This window comes from Paralichthys olivaceus, chromosome 8, assembly GCF_024713975.1.
Source record: "Paralichthys olivaceus isolate ysfri-2021 chromosome 8, ASM2471397v2, whole genome shotgun sequence".
Classification (NCBI taxonomy): Eukaryota; Metazoa; Chordata; class Actinopteri; order Pleuronectiformes; family Paralichthyidae; genus Paralichthys; species Paralichthys olivaceus.
In genome coordinates, this window is record NC_091100.1 from 11,399,051 (window position 1) to 11,419,008 (window position 19,958).

A 19,958-nucleotide genomic window follows, 5' to 3' on the forward strand; every position below is an offset into this window, starting at 1 on the left:
AAACATTTATTATCTATACCTATACAACAATTTCTACATTGATGCAGGCCACCCTCATCTGTCAGGCGGGTGACCAACAACCTTGATCAACACAAATAAGATTCATTATTTTTGTTGTTGAACGGTGCCTCTGCAGAGAAAGTAGAGACTGAATACATCAGCAGATTACGCTGCATAATTAGGAATTACAGTATTCAAGTTAAATTCAATCTAAATACACTGAAAAGGTGTAAAATGACATCATTTATTTTCTTCTACCTGTATCCAAGATGAAATCAGTCTGTGCTTCCAGCTAAGTGAAACACAGAGGGTAAACTGATTACCTGCTTCAGACAGTCTCTTTCCTCTTACATGGTTCAATTAGAACAAATTGGCATCTAATGGAGTAACGGCTAAGAAGAAAGTGATTGAAATCCTCTGGAAACCCTCAGTAATCGTACAAATTCTCATCATTCACAGAAGCGACTGGCAGCTCATCTCGTGCTGCAGATGGAGGAGCTGATTGATTGTTCAGATGCACTTTGGATGCACAGTATTTGGCAAAGGCCTCCACACAGTGGCAGGGTTCATCTGTGAGTATTAAGTAACTCACCTGCTTCTCCTCTGCTCTCCCCGTTTGTGTGTTTGTGTGTTTTGTGTGTAAAGGTTGTGTGTATGTGACATGGACAGGCTCGGCCGAAATGAATTCATCGGAGAGGTGAGGGTGGCCCTGAAGAAACTGAAAGAGGGCGAGAACAAACGCTACAATATGGGCTTGGAGAGAATTGCACAGGTATGTGCATCACACACCTATTTGTGTATGTGTGTGTGTTCACAAACATACCAAATGGGTTTTTGTGGACATCTAGATCAAGATGTGTCCTGTCTCCATTGTGTATGTTTGCCTTCAGGCATCAATTTCAAATACTGTATTATATTGCATAATGGATATTCACCTGGTTGCTCAGGCTATAACTACACTCTCCCTCCTTCTCTCCTTCCCTCCCCCCCTCTCTCTCTTTCTCTCTCTCTTTCTCCCTCTCCCTCCTTCCCTCCCTCATCAGAATAAAGAAACTAACAATCAAACGGTGGAGCAGGGAGCGCTCGTGGCGGAGGAGGAGGTAATACTTTCATCAGCTTTTTGTCTTGCTGTAATTTCCTATTACTCTCCTGTATATCTAATACATTTTCTCGTATATTCAGCAATTCTAATTCCTCCTCTATTTCCACTATCAAAGGGAGGCGGGGGAAAAAAGTTTTAATTAGAGGTTTTAATCAGTATCTACATGTCTGCGACGTGAACCTAAATGGACTCGTGTGGATGGAAACAGCTCACATGGACTCAGTGGAGCAACAATTTGTAAACCACACCACTGCTGGTCCAGTGTTTTCCTCCTCTGGTGGATTTTATCTAATTTATTTTCATGATTCTAGAGACGCTCGAGGTCTGATTAGACTCAGTTTATGATTCAACCTGGAGATTAAAGGGACAAGAGAGCAGTGTCATTTTGTCCGACACAGATGAGGCCTTTAATTACAAGCTTTAATTTGAATCCTCATGTTGCCTGTGAGAACACATGCATTATCCAAGGTAGTGGAAATCACAGCTGATTTATCTGCAGTCAATATTTTTTGTTTTCATCTTATCTTTAATTTTATTTTTGTTTCTTTGAGTGAAAAGATGACCCTGCTGCAGGATTGCCCACAGCATGAATTCACCCAGGAGTTAAATGTCAGGGTAGAAACAGGTGCTGCGTCTGACACTGTTGTTTTTTGTGTGTGTCCTCAGCGCGGCCGCATCCTGGTGTCACTGTGCTATAACACAGAGAAGAGCTGTCTGCTGGTTGGTATCATACGCTGTGCCCATCTGGCTGCCATGGACTCCAACGGCTACTCTGACCCCTTCGTCAAAATGTAAGTCACGACAGATATTCATGGACAAACCTGGTATTCTACAAATTATGCTCATATGCAATTATTCTGTATTGTAATTCTGTGTTGATTGCCAGAGTTAGAAGTGGTGTGATCTTTTCAGTGGGAATTTAGGTTGTTTACGTGAACACATTGAGTTCACCAGTCTGTCTTTTCTTATATAGATGATCATAAGAAAAACTGCTCTTATGATTTTCATGATTATCTGACCATGATAGAGCGATCAGGGTTGTCGTTTTCAAACACGGGAATAGCAGGAGTATCAGCGTCAGTCTCTGGTGTTGAGGTTTAGGATTTTGCAGACACATCCATCCAACTCTTCCTAATGCAGTCTTTGTCTTTATATATCAACATCAGATGATTTCCTCATTCCTTATTTCCTCTTGTCATGATAACTACTGGGTGTGATGGTGGTGCAGTGGTCAGAGCTGTTGCGCTTCACGGTTTAATTCCAGTTCATCCGTTTCAGTTCAGTGTTTTTCTGTGTGGAGTTTACATGTTCTCCCTGTGTTTGCACGGGTTTTCTCAGGTTACTCCAGCTTCCTTCCGTAGTCCAAAGACATACAGATTTGTGTTAAGTTAATTGGTGAATGTGTGAATGTAAAAAGGTTTTTTGTCTCTGTATGTTGGCCCTGTGATATGCTGGTGACCTGTTCAGGTTTACCCCATCCATCATCAGCTGGGATTGGCTCCAGCTCCCACATTCAAAGAATAAGCGATATAGACAATTCGACAGATGGATGGATAATAGCTGCAGCCACTAGAGGCTTTTTCTTTCTGCTTTTTAGTGTATTTGCTGAAACAGCTGCATAAAATTTTAATATGGGTTTGCAGACTTTGCATAGATAACTTCTCTCATAGAATTTGTCCTGTATACCTTGAATACAAGCAACACTACCAACCTCCAACATTTAACCACCATGGATTAAACCAAGACAGAGAGTTAACCTTACTGACCGACGGAAACTATGGTACTTTAGACAAGCTTTACAGACACTGCCAATTAAAATGTCACTCTTAGAAAGCAAAATGTTTTTCCAGAGATATGATAATCAATGCATATCATAAATTTGCTTCAAGGGGCTTAACAATCTGCGTAACATTATGGCACAGTCTGTGCTTAGACCCACAAATCAGACAAGGAAATCTCTTTAAAGTGAAAAAATGGAAGAAACTTTGGGGAGAGCTACAGAGGATGGATCCCTCTTCCCTTTAGTGTGATAGATTTGTTTGTACTGAATAGAACAACAAAGAAGATTTATGATAAGGATGACAACATTATAGACCGTAAACAATACTGAAGAATATGATCTGGAAAGACACCAATCAACTTTCAGGGGCCGCAAACTGATAGAACCTGAGCCACACTACATCTTCTTCACCAGAGAGACCCAGAAAGATGACAGGCTACACAAACATGCAGCTGGCACAACAAGGACATTTGTTAGATGTCTAGGAGAAAGGAACAAATACACAGGAGGAAACAGAGTGACACGGATGAAGATCCAGATCGAAAACATCAGTAACAGCTAGGAGAAGGAGGGAGCTCCCAGGATGTCTGATAGTCAAGCACATAGAGCCTCGGTGAAAAAAGAGAAAAGACAGAACAATGAGGGAGAGAGAGCTAGGGAGAGTTAAAGGAAGTAAAAAGGAAATGTTTTGACATTTAACTTTTCACAGATTACCTTAAATTTGTTAATTTGAAAATGAGTATCATTAACATAACAACAGAAAAGAATGACTGCATATAATTTGGCCAAGAGGTGAAATATAAAGACAGAAAGGCAGAGGGCCTTTAACAGAGCCCTGGGGTACTCCACATTCTCATGGTTGATGAAGTATATAGGAAACACATTGGGGTTCTTTCAGATAGGTAAGACTGGTCTAGAGGTGTATATACATCTGTAGAGACTGAGTAAGAGAAGCAGAGAGGTGGAATCTGACTCCACAGTTGCAGAGGATCTGTGACCACTTAAGGAAGTGCAGTTTCAGTGGAGTGACAGACCCTAAAAGTAGATTGAAAAGGTTCAAAAAGATAATTGTTAAACGTGTTAGCTGAATGCAGCTTAGACACAACTCTTTATAGTAAAATAATTAAAAGACCAAGGCAACATATACAAGATATCTCTGGAAAATATCATATTTCTAGGATGTTTCTAGGGCTGTTTCACCACCACCCATAATACGATTGAATCTTTGCCAACTGTTTCACACATACTTCTACTCTAATAAACGAACAGGCTTGAGGGGGCGTAGCCAGATGTCCTGTTTTAACACCTGCGTGGCGCAACACTGACAAACCTACAGTGAGAAACACACATACACAAGCCATATTCCTGGACCTTATTGCATTAGGGACAAGTATGGAAAGTCAGCATAAGTTTAAGACAAGCAACAAGCAGATCAACAGCATATCCACATCTCTAAACAGCCTATCTGAGCTGAGGTGAAGGGAGGTTAGCTGCATGTAATGCCAATAGGAACCTGAGCAATCTAGGTCATGTGATCACAAATGGTAATGACACCACTGATCAAGCTGGAGGAAGGAGGGGGATGTGGACTCCTACATTCAGGTCTCCTCAAAAGTCAAAAACATAGTGTATAACAACCCCATACACCTGAGCGAGCCTGCCTGTAAGGCAGAGCGTGTGGTGACAGATAAAACCCACATAGCTCAATCCCTGATCTGCCTGCTGCACTTAAATACCAACAGTGCAGAGAGTGTGTGCTCCTACGCAGGACAACCAATCCTGTAACCAACACCACCTCCAACAGTGGGAGGTGTTGAGGTGGAGGGTGCACCATGCACGCTGATGAAATTGTTTCTAAGGGAAGTTTCAAAGGCTCAAAGGTAGTTTTAATTTTCTTCAGTGGATCGGACAGTTTTACAAAATAATAAGATTGGAATAAATCAGCTGGTTCGACACATGGGACTGTATGACACATGGAGGCGTGTATGACAGCTCATTTATGATCCCTTCTGCACCCTGCATTTACCCATATCACCCACTTTGCCTCGATTTGTAGAGAATTTTATACGTGCTGTCTTGTCATTCTTAAATCCAGGCTTACATGAAGCACTGCACTGCATTGCTGTTAAAAGAGATGAGAGAAAGAAAAAAGAGAGAGTTCACACTGTGAGAAAAAGAAAGGAAGCTCTTTCTGTATCTCAGACACACACGCGTGGCTCTCTCTTCTTCTTTCTCTCCACAGTATTGATTTTTCAGACTGACGCCTTGTGCTTTATTGGCCTATCACGATGCATGGCATTGTTGAGTATAAATGCAACATATGCAGCCACAGTATCTAACTCTTTGTCACTCTTTATTGCGTTTGTTCTGCATGTTTCCACTGGCTATGTCTCTTTCATACAGTTTCCTTTAGTTTGCATGAGTCGTTAAAGCTGCTGCTCTGATCTGATTCTCATTTCTGGCATTTTAGTCATTTTTTTCATTTGCCTGCCTGCCAGAGTTTCCTTTTGTTTGTTCTCTGTGTGTTTGTACCAGCAACTCTCTGTATCCATCACAAAGAGCCTCACCTGCAGAGGATTTGCAGACCTGACATAATTAATGCTCTTAGTGAAGGTAACTTAGAAAAATAACAGGGAGGTGAGTGTAGTGTTGGCATAGGTGAACTACATCTCTAGAGTATACTGAGAAGTTAAAGTAGACGTAGGTATTAATTTGCTTCACTGTCTGTTTGGTGATGCTCTGTAGCTGTAAGATGAGCAATCCTCCTGACGAATCTCTAATGAAAACTGATGCCAGTCGCTTTGTGTGTGTGTGTGTGTGTGTGTGTGTGTGTGTGTGTGTGTGTGTGTGTGTGTGTGTCTGTGTGTGTGTGTCTGTGTGTGTGTGTCTGTGTCCGTACATTTGTCCAGAAGGCTTTTCCAAATGGTCTTTTCTCTCTCAGACTCTCAATCATCCTTTTGAACCATTTCAAGTTACACAAGGTTAGAATAATCTCCGAGCTAATTTGTCTTCCATTAAAAAGGACAAATTAACATTTTAAATTTAAATTAGTTTACATCCTTCATAAGTGCCCACATTTCTCCCTACATTACCTTCTATGTATGTAAATATATATGTATATATTCTGTCAGGAAAAAGGGGTGTGATGGTGGAAAAAGTGCAAAACATGTCAGATATTTCCTGCTGACCGAGCACTCTCTATTTTCAATTCTTGTTTTCTCTCTTTTCCTGTGAACACTTGTGTGAAGTGAAAATCATAACCCCTCTCTGCAGCAGGCATATATTTAGCTCTTCTCTTCCAGTCGTCACGCATCTTCTCTATCACTTTTTTTTTATTTTGCATATCTGTATCATAACTTCTTTGGCTGTGAGACTGTTTTTATCACCGGCTCCCTCGAGCTCATCTCTACCTGTCACTCTTTTCTTTTTTTCGTTGTTTTTTTGTCCTTATTGCCCTATTTTGCTTTTGTTCTTCTATTTGTCTCTCCCTAACCTAAACTTGCACTCAGGATGGTTTGAGAAATTTCACAACCCAACCAGTTAGAAAGTTGTCAAATTGTCAAATTGACTGGGCTCCTATGATACAAAGCAGTATGTTTGGACAAAGACAAACAAATAGTGAATATATGTCATCTGCTATTCGCAGGATTTGATGGAGAAGAAACTGCTGTAGTTGCTTTTCCAGATTATGTTTAACCTGTAAGCTTATTTGTTTTGTTTTATTAATACCACTCTCATGTCTGGACAGTGTGTGAATCATGGTTGATACGGTTTGAATGACTTTGCAAATCAAAGTCTTTTAGCTTCTCTGCGAAAGATCTTTTGGTTCAATGAAGGGGCTCCCAATGTCCTTTGAAACACTCCTGCTTTTATGTACATAAGGACTAATTGCAGGGAATAGAGCAACAACACAGTAGATGGCTGTAATGCACCTTGACATTGGCTACCAACCACCAATAAACCGAACAAAGAAGAAGAAGAGTATTGTATTACAGTAAGATTAAAACTGTATTAGTTAAAATATATAACTTAAACAACAATAAGAAACTTCAGCCTCTAGGTGTCTCTCAATCTAATCTAAAACCAAGAGAAAAAAATAGGAGTTGTTATCTTCACCACTATTTATTTTGCCATAATCTTCTTGGGTCACTCGCTCTCTTGTGCATTTATGCTTTACTGGAAGAGCTTTGGTAAACAGAACGCACCACAAATGAATAACTATGATCCATTCTGAGTGACCAAAACAAACAGTGGAAGGAAAAAACAGCTGACTGGCTAGTTTGTTTGTTTTTCATTTGTCAGTCGTGGTTTGGTCCGAAGGTTACAGCAAAGCCACTGGTGAAGTGAATATGATGCAATTAAAAGGTGACCAAAATAAAACATCACCGTTACCTTGAGTAAAATTGGAGAATTCTCACTGTTGGAAACATTTTAGATAATGTAAGTACACAAGTCAATAAAATATATAACATGGTTTTTGATGTTTTATACATTTTAATGAAGAATTTTGAACATAGTATATATTTAAAAGAAAAGAGAGAATATATAAATAAACTGAGATCAATAAAAAATATATGAAAAATCTGATAGAAGATGATCTGTATTGTTATAAATGTCAGCTATTGTAACAAAGGCTGTGCAAACACAACATGGTTCATTAATTAACACATGCAGAACATGCTGTGAGGGCTTTTTTAATTTCCAGGACTCTGAGGCCGAACACAGGGAAGCAGGAAGACGTGTTTGAATGTATTTATTGTAAAACTTGCAGAGTTTGAGCTAGCCGGCAGGAGTCTGTTTCTTGAGAGCTAGGCAGGCACAGATTTAAACTGTTCTGTGTCCCAGATATAAATCCTGAGGCAGGCGGGCGCACCAACAGTTTCAGATCAAAATCCAAACAAAGGCCGGCTTTACGTGGCAGGCATGGCAGAAGTGACTGAAGATCCTGTAAGACTGTAGGCAAACAATGTATTCAAGATTGATGGGATATAACAGCATTTAAATACTGGAGCCATCTTGCAGAGATAATGGGCAAACGGACCTCAGGTGTGCAGGAGAGTTGGCGGCATACATGAAGCTGAAAGCCACAGCCAGCCAGACAAGCACATGGATATTCTCAGAAAAGAATCAGAATCAGAAAAGCTTTTATTGCCAAGTAAGTTTACACATACATGCAATTTGTTTTGGTGTTGTTAATCAATCTGCTAATCCTAGAAATCTCTGTCTGTCTGTCTCTGGCTCGCATATTGTGAGAACTGTTCATCCTACCGAGTTCACACTTAGCATGTGTATTGTTTGGGGCCTAGGGAAGGCCAGTGTTGACTTTGGTGTAGCAGCGGTGGGCGCAGCAAGGGTGGCACAGCATCAGTGTTCTGTGGACTCCTGAGTCCTGCAGCTGGTCTTTGTTTGTTGGGGCTCAGTTAATGCAGGTCACTTTTACAGTTTCAGAAAGAAAACTCAAGCAAACAGCCCATTCCAAACAGGCAGGGTTAGAATGGGCACTTCCCTATATGAGGGAAATGGGGCGAGGGAACCAAATCCTAACAATAGATCCGCAGTGGTTCGACATATTTCAAATTATTACATGTTTCAGTTTTTGTTGTACTTCTATGTCAGTCTTAATGAGTCTCATGCACAGTATATAGAAATGATTATTAGAGAACAATATCTGTCAGTGCCTGTCAACCTTATCAGTCAGTGCAAGAACTGAAATGGTAGAACAATACAGCAGAGAAATATATGGTTAGTTTACTGTAACTTCCTTTTTTTAGCAAACAGCTAACAAAAAAAATGAGGGGATAATCCTCTCATATCTCTACAGACCAGCCTCAAATATGAATTATTCTTCACATTGAATTTTCTATGGTAATTTCAGCATACCGCTGGGCGAAATATATCATTTTGTTTAAACTATCATTGTTTTGAATGTTGCTGTCAAATGATGTTTTGTTATTCTGGAAATTAGAATTCCCCTGTCTGAGCTTCCTTGGAGCTGTATGTTAAATATGATTTGGCACTGCTCAGACTAAGATGTCCCCCAGGCTTTCACCTCACCCTCTCGTATACGCTGCTGGTCAAACAGAGGCTTTGTTTGGCTGCCACTCTCTGTCTTTCTTTGCTTCCAGTTTTCCTTTTCTGTTCCTGTGAAGACAAGCAGAGCATTGTTAAAGCACCTGGTATTTTGGAGGATAAATGCTGATTGGCCTCTGCAGAAAACGACCTTGTATAATACCGTAAACAAACTGAACCTGTGACAGGTGACAAGAAGCTGCTTGGTAACATTTCATGACTTGAATAACTGAAACTGGAGCAATGCTGTAATCTGGGTATCAATAGGTATTAGTCAGTTTAATACTTGCAGGTACTTCTTCCAAGCTTTAAAATAAATTCTTGTTCTTTTTTTACATTTCCGTGCTATTCAGTGCGCGCACTAAAGGCTTTTGTATGTACGTCCTGCCATCATCACCTATATTGATTTGTAGATGAAATTAAATGAATAAATACATTTCATTTAAATGTGTAAATGAAATTACCCCATCATTCAAACATAACGTCTGAAGCAAAGACTACACGTGATCACACGAGCCACTTCTGCTTCTTTCTCTATTGTTTAATGCTTTCTCAACTTCTTCCAGTTTGTCCAGAACTGACCTATCCAAAGAAATGTTTTCACTCTGCTAACGAACTGAATCATCGTAGAGTTTAATCTGGAATGAGACCACCACCTTTAGCACATTTGGATCTAAAGTCTGTGCACATCGTGGAATCGAGGTCCCACCGATACACACACTAAAGAGTCACAATTTGAAAGTATACCTGTGTGGGTTGGGTTTGGTCACGTTAACTGGGCTATCCCCTTTATGCTGCACATGCCTGTAATTGATGAAACCATCAGGCTGAGGTCGGGTTCACACAGAAAACACATTGTCTGTCTGCTTTGAGTGGGGCTCGGACAAGTTTCTCTCAGGCTCGGTCAGGTTCAGACAGAGCGGCCTGAGCTGCACTGTGTGGACTCGCAAACCCTTAAAACAAATGGGTGCCCAAGGCCTTAATGTGGAAATAAATCGTAAACAGTTCAACCAAATAGTGTTTTTTACTTCAGCTAAAGGTAACATCTAGTTTTTATTATATTTAATTGTCTTGTGAACCCTCAGATTTATTTTGCCTCCCCTGGCTTTGAGGCTTTTATCTCTGCTGCCCTCTAACCTCTATTGTAGGATACAGAAGAAGGCTGTAAATATTAGTTTGACTCCTGACTGATCTTGAGGTTCCTCTGCTCACTGCTCGTTAAAATTGCTGTCATTGTGTGAGTTTTCTCTTTTTTTAGTTGTAAGCAAAAATGCTGACTTAAATCATAATGGTTTCTTGTAACTACAACAGTGTCAGATCCATTCACCTCACGAGAAATGACATTTTTAGCACTCACAGCAAACTCCAGTGTCTGTGCCACCACCTTGCTTTCTATCAGTTCCTCTTCATCCTGTTCCTTCTTCACCTCCATCCTTCCATCCTTCACTCGCTCTGATTCCGGCTCTGCAGTGACAGCCCCAAGCCCATCTCATGCATCAGCTGTCAGGGCAGGATTCGTCACTGGCGGGGCGGAAGCTGGACGGGTAAGATATCTCGCCGCCTGAACATCTTGGAATTTATGCTGATGATGACTCCCTTTGCCCTCTGGCGATCCTTCTGTTGCATGTTTGCTGGAGCGTATAGTCCTCCAACATGGAACATGATTATGATCTTGCTATAGTCTACTGTCGCTCCCTTTTTTTTCTTTCTTTTTTACTAGTTTCACCTTTGTTCAAAAGACTCCGGGTCACATTTATCTCAACAAAGATCTTGCAAACTTTCCCTTTTTTCTGCCACTCAGCAAGAGTTCCTGTCACTGCAGGGCAAAATACTATGAAATCATGGATTAACTGGGATCTCACAAATAATGATTGTCCAGGCCCTGTTTTAAAAAGTAAAATGCATTTCATCTCTATCGCTGCTTACAGACATGCACTGGACTCCGCAGTTCCTCCCTATTTTCTCTGGAGGAGATGCACACATCCATCCATCCATCTATCCATCTATCAATCATCTATCTGTCTATCGAACCCTATCCATCCCCCCTATCCCCTATGACTGGGGATGGGGGTATCCCTACTTTATGATCTATAACCAGGGGGCTAATATGTCTGATCTGTGAAGAATCCACACACAGCGATTGGCGACTGCTTTGGCACCAATCTCGGGCTTCTATCAGCAACTTCCAAAACGTATCCATAATTGGACAAATGAGATGAAAATGGTGTTGTGTGAATTCAGCTTAGGTTTAAGCGATGGGTTGTCCTGAGGTTGAATTAAAGAGCACAAGGTCTTCACTTATTTTTGTCCTCTTTCTCTTTTTGTCTCTCTTTCTCAGCATCTTGCAGCCTGATATGGGGAAAAAGTCCAAGAACAAGACTTCAGTGAAAAAAAAGACTCTCAACCCTGAATTCAATGAGGTAAACACGTGTCTTACTCAATAAGTAATCACATTACACCTGAAAGCTTCTCCAATTTCTCTGCTGAGCTCCAAATGACTTCCTGTCGTGTAGAGCAGTGCAATTAAGCACACCTTTATGAGAGTACCTCAAATCTAACATCTTGTAATGATCTTGAATGTGTTCTGAGCCACAATATGTATGTTTATCTGAAAAAAAAGTTCTAATTAAGGAATTCAGTTCCTTTCAACTCCTGTGTTTATGAATCATTCATATAAATCATTTTAATAAATATGTGCCACCTGCACAGGAGTTTTCATACGAAGTACCCGTGGACCAGCTGGCGAAGAAAACCCTGGAGATCTCTGTGTGGGACTACGACTTGGGAATGAGCAACGACTTCATAGGTAGGCTGAGAGAAGCTCTGGCAGGGCGGGGAGGAGCAGAGAGGAAAGCAAAGTAGATGACTGTACAGGAGCGCTTGATTGAAAGCGATGCAATTGCAGAAAACATAAAAACCAGGCCGAGCGTGGGCGGAGAGAGTAGTAAAAAAAAAATGCATTGAGATGAGGGGTAATTATGAGGCTTGAGGAGAACGACAGAGCGATGAAAAAGGAAAAGGAAATGGAAAGGCTTTAGAAATGAAAAAGAAAGACGTTTAGACTGGATCCCCATCATTCATGATCTTGGCACATCTGATCACCGATGCTTCATCAGAGTGCTAAACAGCTTGGGCATGGCCTGGTGTTCATAGCATGACGATGGGAGCTTAGGGAGTGATGGGGAACTAGTGGGGATGTGCGGTGAGGATGAATTACCCCCCCGTGCACTGGAAGACCTTCAGATCAAAGCGTTTTACTCTATCTAATGTGTGTGTGCACATGTATGTGAGGCGGCGTTTAGATAAGCCCGGTGAGTGAGAAAAGGCCATTAGTCTAACTTACAGCCCAAGATAACAGCCATTCCATTGACCATTATCATCACAGGTTTAGCTACACCAGCCTGCCAGTTATGTTAATTGAGGCTGGGAGAAAAATGGCACTGAGACAAAAAAGGATGGAGAAAAACGAGTTTATAAAGAGGCAGAGCGAGCACAAGAGTGAGAGCAAGAACAAGCAGACTAATAGGGTGAGCAGGAGAAATAGATGATGTCAAACGGTAAAAGGTGAGATTCCAGAGATACGTGGAGGAAAAAGCAGAGCAATGAGAGAATAAATGTGAGGGGAAAAACCACACATAAAACTCAGGCGATAAATCAAGTGGATAACTCGAGGACGGTGGAATTGATACACGAGATGAGATGAGAAATTTCATCTTCTCCCTGGACGGAGAATGAAGCTCTGCAGAATCAGCGTCAGCACCAGTACTGGTCTCATTTAGCAGATCAGGTATTAGTCGTGTTGTGATTGATGTTTGTTGAAGTCATCATACTTACTTCTGCTACTTATATTCTTATCGTCACATTGAGCAGCTGTCTTAGTTTTGATTGTTACTGCGAACCCTCGCCTCATGTAACCTCTCATCATCAGTTCCATGCAGAAACGTTTACAGATTCTTATCTAACTGCATGAAAGTGATATTGGAATGGTTCTCAGAAGACAGCCTGCGTGAGTTGAGATTTGGTTTCTGAAAGATAGAGACATAAAGTTTTCATTTTAGAGCAGGTCAAAGTCATATCTCAAATCAAAAGAGATTGAATCTCTGAAGGTAACATCTAGTGAATGCAGGCTTCAATCCAAGTCTCTGGTTCTTGAGGAGAAGTCTTAGTTCAAACATTGTTATCAATTTGCCTGTTCTTCTGGTCCATCAGTGCGGATCACTGCAATGACACCTGGTTCTCATAGTTACCTTCGTCAAGGAGGTTATGATGTGGTCTATCTTTTGTTTGTTAGTTTTTTTTTGTTTGCAAGTGTTGTGGTGACATGACTGAGGTAAAAACCCATTAAATTTTGGTGTGCATTCAGATCAGGGGATGGATACAGACATTTGAATCACTTTCTCTAACATTGTGAGACTTTTTTGTACATTTTCCCCAGGGAATAATTCATGGATCTTGATGAAAAAATGAATTGGGGGACTGATATTTATGAGTTTGTGCCAATGGTGCAGATCCAAAGTAAAAATCCAGATCCAGTGAATTTAAATGTGCTTTCATAAGTGGACTTCTGGGTCCTTTGAGTGTCCTTCTAGTTTCTCTATGTATTTTATTTAATCTACACAAATAAATGAATTATAAAACAATGGCAACAAAAAATATGTGGATCAATCACAAGATGAAGAACACCCGTGCATGTACGGATACTGATCCTGCAGAGGTTTAGACTGGCTTCAAGGAGAAAATGATTTTCTCATCTCTTGTGTATCAGAGGCTCAAGTCATCCACTTGATTTATTGCCTTTTATGAGTGGAGGTATATGTGCTCTGCCATTCTACTTTTTTAATGCATTGTTTTAAACAGATTTCTCAAACGTTCTCTTCAGACATTCATAGTATTGCACTCACGTATCAGTACAGCAGTCATGAGTGGAAAAAAAAGAAAAGTTCAAATCCTGCATATTTCCGCACCTACGCACACCTGCCCAAACGCTGCATGAAGTGGCTGTACTTGTTGAACTTTTGTTTTTGGAATATTTATAAAACTTGTCACACAGTCGCCCCCTCCCCACAAAAAAAAAGAAGGAAAAAAGTTTGAGGAGAGGCCGTTTGAGATGCTGTTCGATGATCTAAGAACTGAGATTGAAACTGAAATACTGATGCCCTCAGTTCCTCATCTTTCTTCATGACCTGCATTGCATGTCAGGATGGCTGACCGTTCGTTTGTCACTAACAACCCACAGGCTCAGGGGAAACTCCATCGATCTCTGTTTGGAGGCGGTGGTAGTGTTGTGGGGGTGGAGATGACAAAGTGCCGTGCGTGATTATCCTATCAAAACTCTGACAGCGGGTTCAAACCTGCTCTTCACATCTGATGTGTCTGAGGGGGAAGAGGAGGAGGAGGCTATGAGACACTTGAAAGCTGCTCCTCTCCTCTTCCCAGCAGCAGCATCTCGGGCTACGCTCTCTCCCGATGCTTGGATGAGATGTAGATCAACAATCCAACATTGTTTGCTCGCGGCTGTCATTTTCCGAGGGGCCGTTAGAAGCCAGCATTGCCAAAGTATCATGTTTAAAACTTCATGCTCCATTAACTGCACAATCACAGCCCAGGGAATGGTTTTGTAATAAACCTCGGAGCAACAACTGCCTGCATCTCTGTATCTTCCAGTCTGCCTCTCCACGCCTCCATCACCTCCACTCACTTTCACCTCTGTCATTTCCTGCCTCTCCGTATATTTATTCCTCCCACCCATCATATTCATTGGCCATGCTCTTTCAAAAAGATCTTTAGTTATTTAAATCTCAGTTTCCAGTAGTTTTCCGACTACTCGTCTATTTCTATTTCTCTGCCTGGAGGAAATAGTCTTGACATTGACATTTCTGTCTGCCTATTTAATGGTCATTATATTTATTGTTATTAGTTGTTATAAGTTGATGCATCAAATTGCCAAAGCTTAATTACACATTATTAGATATTGACTTGTCCCCTAATCTGCCTCCAGTTGTGGAGAGTGTCTTCAGGCTCTGTATTTGCATTGTTTACTTGAGGGTCCTTGTTATATTTTATCAATCAATCAGTCAAACTTTATCAACAGAGCACCTTTCAAACAAATGCAATTCAAAGGCGACTGACAAAACAAGGATATTGAGAATGAATTTAAAAAATAGTATAAGATTAGTAATGATAAGATAAGATATTAATATTAAAACCATAAAATAATACCCACATGTTCATCTCCTCTCAGATCCTCTGTTCCAGCGACTCGGAGCATGATGGCTGAAAACAGCCTCACCAAAACCTTTTGGTTCTGCTTTGTGAAACAGCTAAAAGAGAAGAGCCTTCGCATCATAAACCACAAACATCAAATCTCTGAAACGCAGTCTTTTAGAAGCCTGTGTTGCAAAAAACATCTAAAAACCCACTGTACTGTACTAAACACCACCTGCTCCAAAATCGGAGTTTGCAACTAGTTGAAAAAGAAAATTTAAAAAATGCACAACACAACATAATTTTGCTTATTCTTCTTTTCTACCCCATGATCATCTCGCATTCCTCCAGATTTACCCTCTGACTCCCAGAAGACCAACATCTACTGTAGGCTGGGAACCACTGAACTATTAATAAAGAAGTTTAAAATAGCGTCAGATTCACCAGCTACAGCAGTGAGATGCCACATGTACTTTATGTTAAGCTTATTCTCCAGACTCTCATCTCACCAAGTTATATATGATTTGATAAATTGTTTTATTTATTTATTTCCAACCTTATATAAGCATTTGCATTGGCATTTAGATTGAATGTAAAAACTGCTACATTGTTTTTTTTTAAATATTTCTTTCTTTCTTGTTCAAATAAATAATTGATAAATCATAGTAATGATGATAATGTATAATAGATAAATAAAATAATAAAGATTAATGATTAAAACAATTTAAAAATGCCACATGTACCTTGATGCGTATCAGTTCAATTATGTAATATATATAATAGTATATTAATCACAGGGACACATTTCTGAAGAACCTTTACTTGCAATTGAAACTTTTTTATTGCTGTATTTATGACTTGGCTTGAGAAAAGCATCTGAGTGCTTCGTGCACCTCTGGTCTTTCTTTCTATCATTCATTTCCTGGTTCCTTCAAAAGTCCCCCCTTTCATCACCCATCATTCTCATCCTCCTAATTTCCCCCTCACCTCCTGACACTTCTCTGTTTTCTCCCCCTGGTTTCAGGCGGAGTGGAGCTGGGCATCAACGCGAGCGGAGAGAGACTCAAACACTGGTTTGAGTGTCTCAAGAACAAAGGGAAGAAAGTGGAGTACTGGCATACGCTCACACAGCAAGGAGCCCCGAGCAGTGACAAACCGGACTAGATTACAAAAGACATCCATGCAAACGTAGACATGTGCACACACTTACACACACGCAGACACTTACACACACTTACACACTTGTCCCACTGAGAAACAGTTGGAAACAGAGACCAAGTCAAGCAGTAATAAGAGCAAAGGATAAAACATGCAATAATAATATTGATAATAATAATGTTGAAGATAAAATCTGTCATTGAATGCCAATAAGCCGAGCATCGAGTATTAGTATGTGATATTCATACTAATATTAGTGATGGTAACAATCTGAATATTTTTTTTTTTAAAGGTGAACCAAATTGTAATGTCCTCATTAAAGTGTTGACGTAACAAAACAATACTCACACAGATTGTGCTTTAGACCTCACTGTATTGTGGAAGTCGCTCATACTCTGTCGTTCAGATTCACACCAGAGGAAGAGATGACGAGAGACGAATGTACTCGAAATCCATTCAGTGAAAGGGGCCAGTGGACCCCAGTGACTCATTAAGTGGTATTTAGTGAAAAGAGCGGGGATGTTATGAAAAAGGTGATTCTGTTCTGAGAAGTCTATTTTAGTGGTTGTTGATCTGATGCAAAACAACGACGACAACATATTATAAAGCACAAAACGATCCATTTGGTGGATTTGTACCTTTAATGTTTCAGTGTTCTTATGTCTTTCATTGACTTAAAGTGACAGTGGCTCTCTATCCATCTTCATGTCGCACATTGATGTGTCAGCGTGTGTGTGTGTGTGTGTGTGTGTGTGTGTGTGAGGGCTATATGGGAATACGAGTGCCTACATTTACCGTCTGTGGAGTCTGTGTCTGTCTGTGTCATCATGCCATGTTCAAAATGTCTCCATCCAACTTCAGAAGCACAGAGACGAGAAGTGAGGACAAGAAAAACAAACAAGCGAGAAATCCGCCGCCGCTGCCCCTGCCGCCACAGGTCTCAGTGGCGTGAGTGTTCCTGGCTGGAGGACACTGACATGCTGTCAATCATCCATGTGTGCCAAAACCGTTGCCATCTCCGTCTCTCCCATTGCCAGACAGTCAAAGAGCAACTTTAAGAATGGAGCATGTCTTGATGCTTAAACCTCTGTTCTCTTTTTTTTTTTTTGCTTCTCTGATGACAGGCTGAAGTCAGAGGGAGCTAATGTTTTTTACCTTCGCTTCACTCCAACGTCATGAATCACATTTCATCAGGATCCAAGCGAATTTAACTCAGTTCCTCGTTTTCTGCTCCAGCAGAGTCAGACTGATGTAACACTTTCCTCCTGCGGGGCAATATCATACCAGTAAACACACTGATTAGCCACAACATCAAAACACCTATAATTGTGGTAATTGGTATCACGCAACAGGATGTTGACGTCAGATCCTTTCAGTGCTTCCTTGGAACTCTTATGGTGGGTTTCTGCCACTGAACAGGCCTCTGGGGGAAACCCATCAGAAACTGTTTTCATCCACCCATCACACTTTGTCAATGTTGCCCTGATCCTTACACTCCAACACATTAACGTTACATCCTGCCTCGTGACAGGTGCCATTTTTAAAATCAATTTAATGAATGTCCTTTACTCCACTTGTGAGTCATTTTAAAGTTGTGGCTGCTCAGTGTATATTTATTCCCTCTGCCAAGCAGGTGTGGTTTTCACCCTTGTCCATTTGTTTGTTTGTGTGTTTGTTTGTAAGCAAGATTACACAAAAACAACCTTCATTCCAACCTTCCAGGAAGGATGTGGAATGGTTTGGTGTGGATTCGGATCAGGGGGCACATCCAGTATATATTGTTTCACTGTCTTCAACGTTGTTTAACTTTTGCACAGTTTCCCAACTGAATAAGTTTGATGAACAAAATCAGGCACATTTAGGGGACTGATGTCTGTGAGTGTGTGAAACTTGGTGCAGTCCGATTGAATTGAAGGGGACTGCTGGTCCTTGACGGAGGTATGTTCTCTTCGGAGTGATATTCTAGTTTGAATATTTTGGCATTTCATTGGTCCTGTAATCTGATCTGGAAGAATAAGACCCCACCTCATTCACCTTTACACACGTCCAGAGCCTGTTGTTGAGCAGACTATTATGATTACCAGTGTTCCATTCATCCCATTATCTCTGAACGTTTAGACATCAGGTTTAAAGTGGCATATATTGAATTGTTTGGACACAAGGTCTGACCACTGGGACCATACCTGTGAAACAGGATTGTAGTGTGCAGTCAGTAGAAACGCAGACTTGAAGAATTAAGCCCCCTGTTTGTTCAACCTGAAGAGATAAATGAGAGTATGACCTGTGTGGAAACCCACTCTGCAGTAGGGAACTGTGGATCATCACAGATCAGGATCCACTATATTAAGAACTGGAGCTCGATTGCACACTTACAGTATAAACCTACATGAATGTTATGTGCATATTGTTGAATTGTTTAAATGCCCGTCAGGATATGAAGTGTATCCTCCCTGGCTCATCCATCACTGATGCTGTGGTCGTACACTGGTTCACAAACCCAGTCAGTCAGTGGCCTCCGGGAGTTTTTCTAACTGTTGAATCGATCTGGCTGCTCATATTCTTGCTGTCCTCCGACAACCTTGTGAATGTCTCATTGTTGACTGCAAAAAAAAAAGGATCCTTCAATGGATTGGATGTAGAAGAAAAAGGGCTTGGGCATTATTATAAGAGCTTGGAACTAAACTATGTGTTAAAACGAGCTTCAACACATTTTCAGTCACACCTTAAGGGACTTTAGGTAGCGGGTTGGGCTAGGATGTGGGATTATTCTGTACTTTCTCTATGCACATCAAAACTCCCAGCATGTCAGCAGTGAGATAATCAAACCAAATCGATAACATTATCATGTTATACAAGCATCAAAGATGGTGCACTTCTGGGAACACTTTGTTTTGGGTTCATGCGAGGTGAGAGTGATCTAATAGAGTTGACATTTTCGGGCTGGACGGCCGCCTATTCCCGTCTCTGGATCTGTTGCTTTTGTTTACAGTCACCAAATTGTTCTGACTCTTGTCTATTGACCCTGCTTAGCTTATGTAACCATTTTAGCTGCGATACAGCTGCATGTTTAGCAAACACCATCAGCTTGTGTAATCGAGTGCAACCTCCGCTGATCATTCTGAATGCCGATGTGTTTACAGTCCTCGCCGTCCAATCGGTCTCTTAACGTCTTAGTGTGTTATTTGTTTGTGACCACGATGATTCAGGGTATTTTTTGCTCAGTTGCTGTGCTCTGACCAAGCAAGCTATTGCTTTAAAAAAAATAAAAAACAAACAAAACCTTTACTGTCACAGATTTTGACACTTGTCTTCCTTAAATTGATATCAGTGGTGACGATGCAGGAGGGCTGAGGTGGAAGTTTGGTGGGAATTTACTACTGCAGTCCCTGTGTATTTACCCTCAATGTCAATCACACAGTATGACTGCCATCGTGTGGTGGGTTTGTGTAACTACTTCGAAAAATAAATTGAAGTCGTTTCAGTGCTCGTCTGTCGTCCTTTTGAAAAACAACACATCCATACTGTACTCAGCTTTTCAAAAACATCAGACAGACAGCAAACATGTGTATACATGTGCTTATTCATCATCACCTTAAAAAACAATTATGTGTATATGATTTATAAATGTCATGTTATTGAAAATCG

At 40.8% G+C, this 19,958-nt stretch overlaps 1 protein-coding gene across 2 annotated transcripts in view; it reads left to right on the forward strand.

The window, feature by feature from the left end:
• Nucleotides 1–19,794, forward strand: part of doc2g (double C2-like domains, gamma) — a 42,358-nt gene extending 22,564 nt beyond the window's left edge. For both annotated transcript variants that reach the window (XM_069530548.1, XM_069530547.1), the window contains 6 exons: nt 646–772; nt 1,044–1,100; nt 1,769–1,893; nt 11,290–11,371; nt 11,661–11,757; nt 16,180–19,794. In XM_069530548.1, the coding sequence (XP_069386649.1) occupies nt 646–772; nt 1,044–1,100; nt 1,769–1,893; nt 11,290–11,371; nt 11,661–11,757; nt 16,180–16,319 (628 nt within the window). In that variant the 3' untranslated portion in view covers nt 16,320–19,794. The remainder of the gene's footprint in view (nt 1–645; nt 773–1,043; nt 1,101–1,768; nt 1,894–11,289; nt 11,372–11,660; nt 11,758–16,179) is intronic.
• The last annotated feature ends 164 nt before the right edge of the window (nt 19,795–19,958 follow it).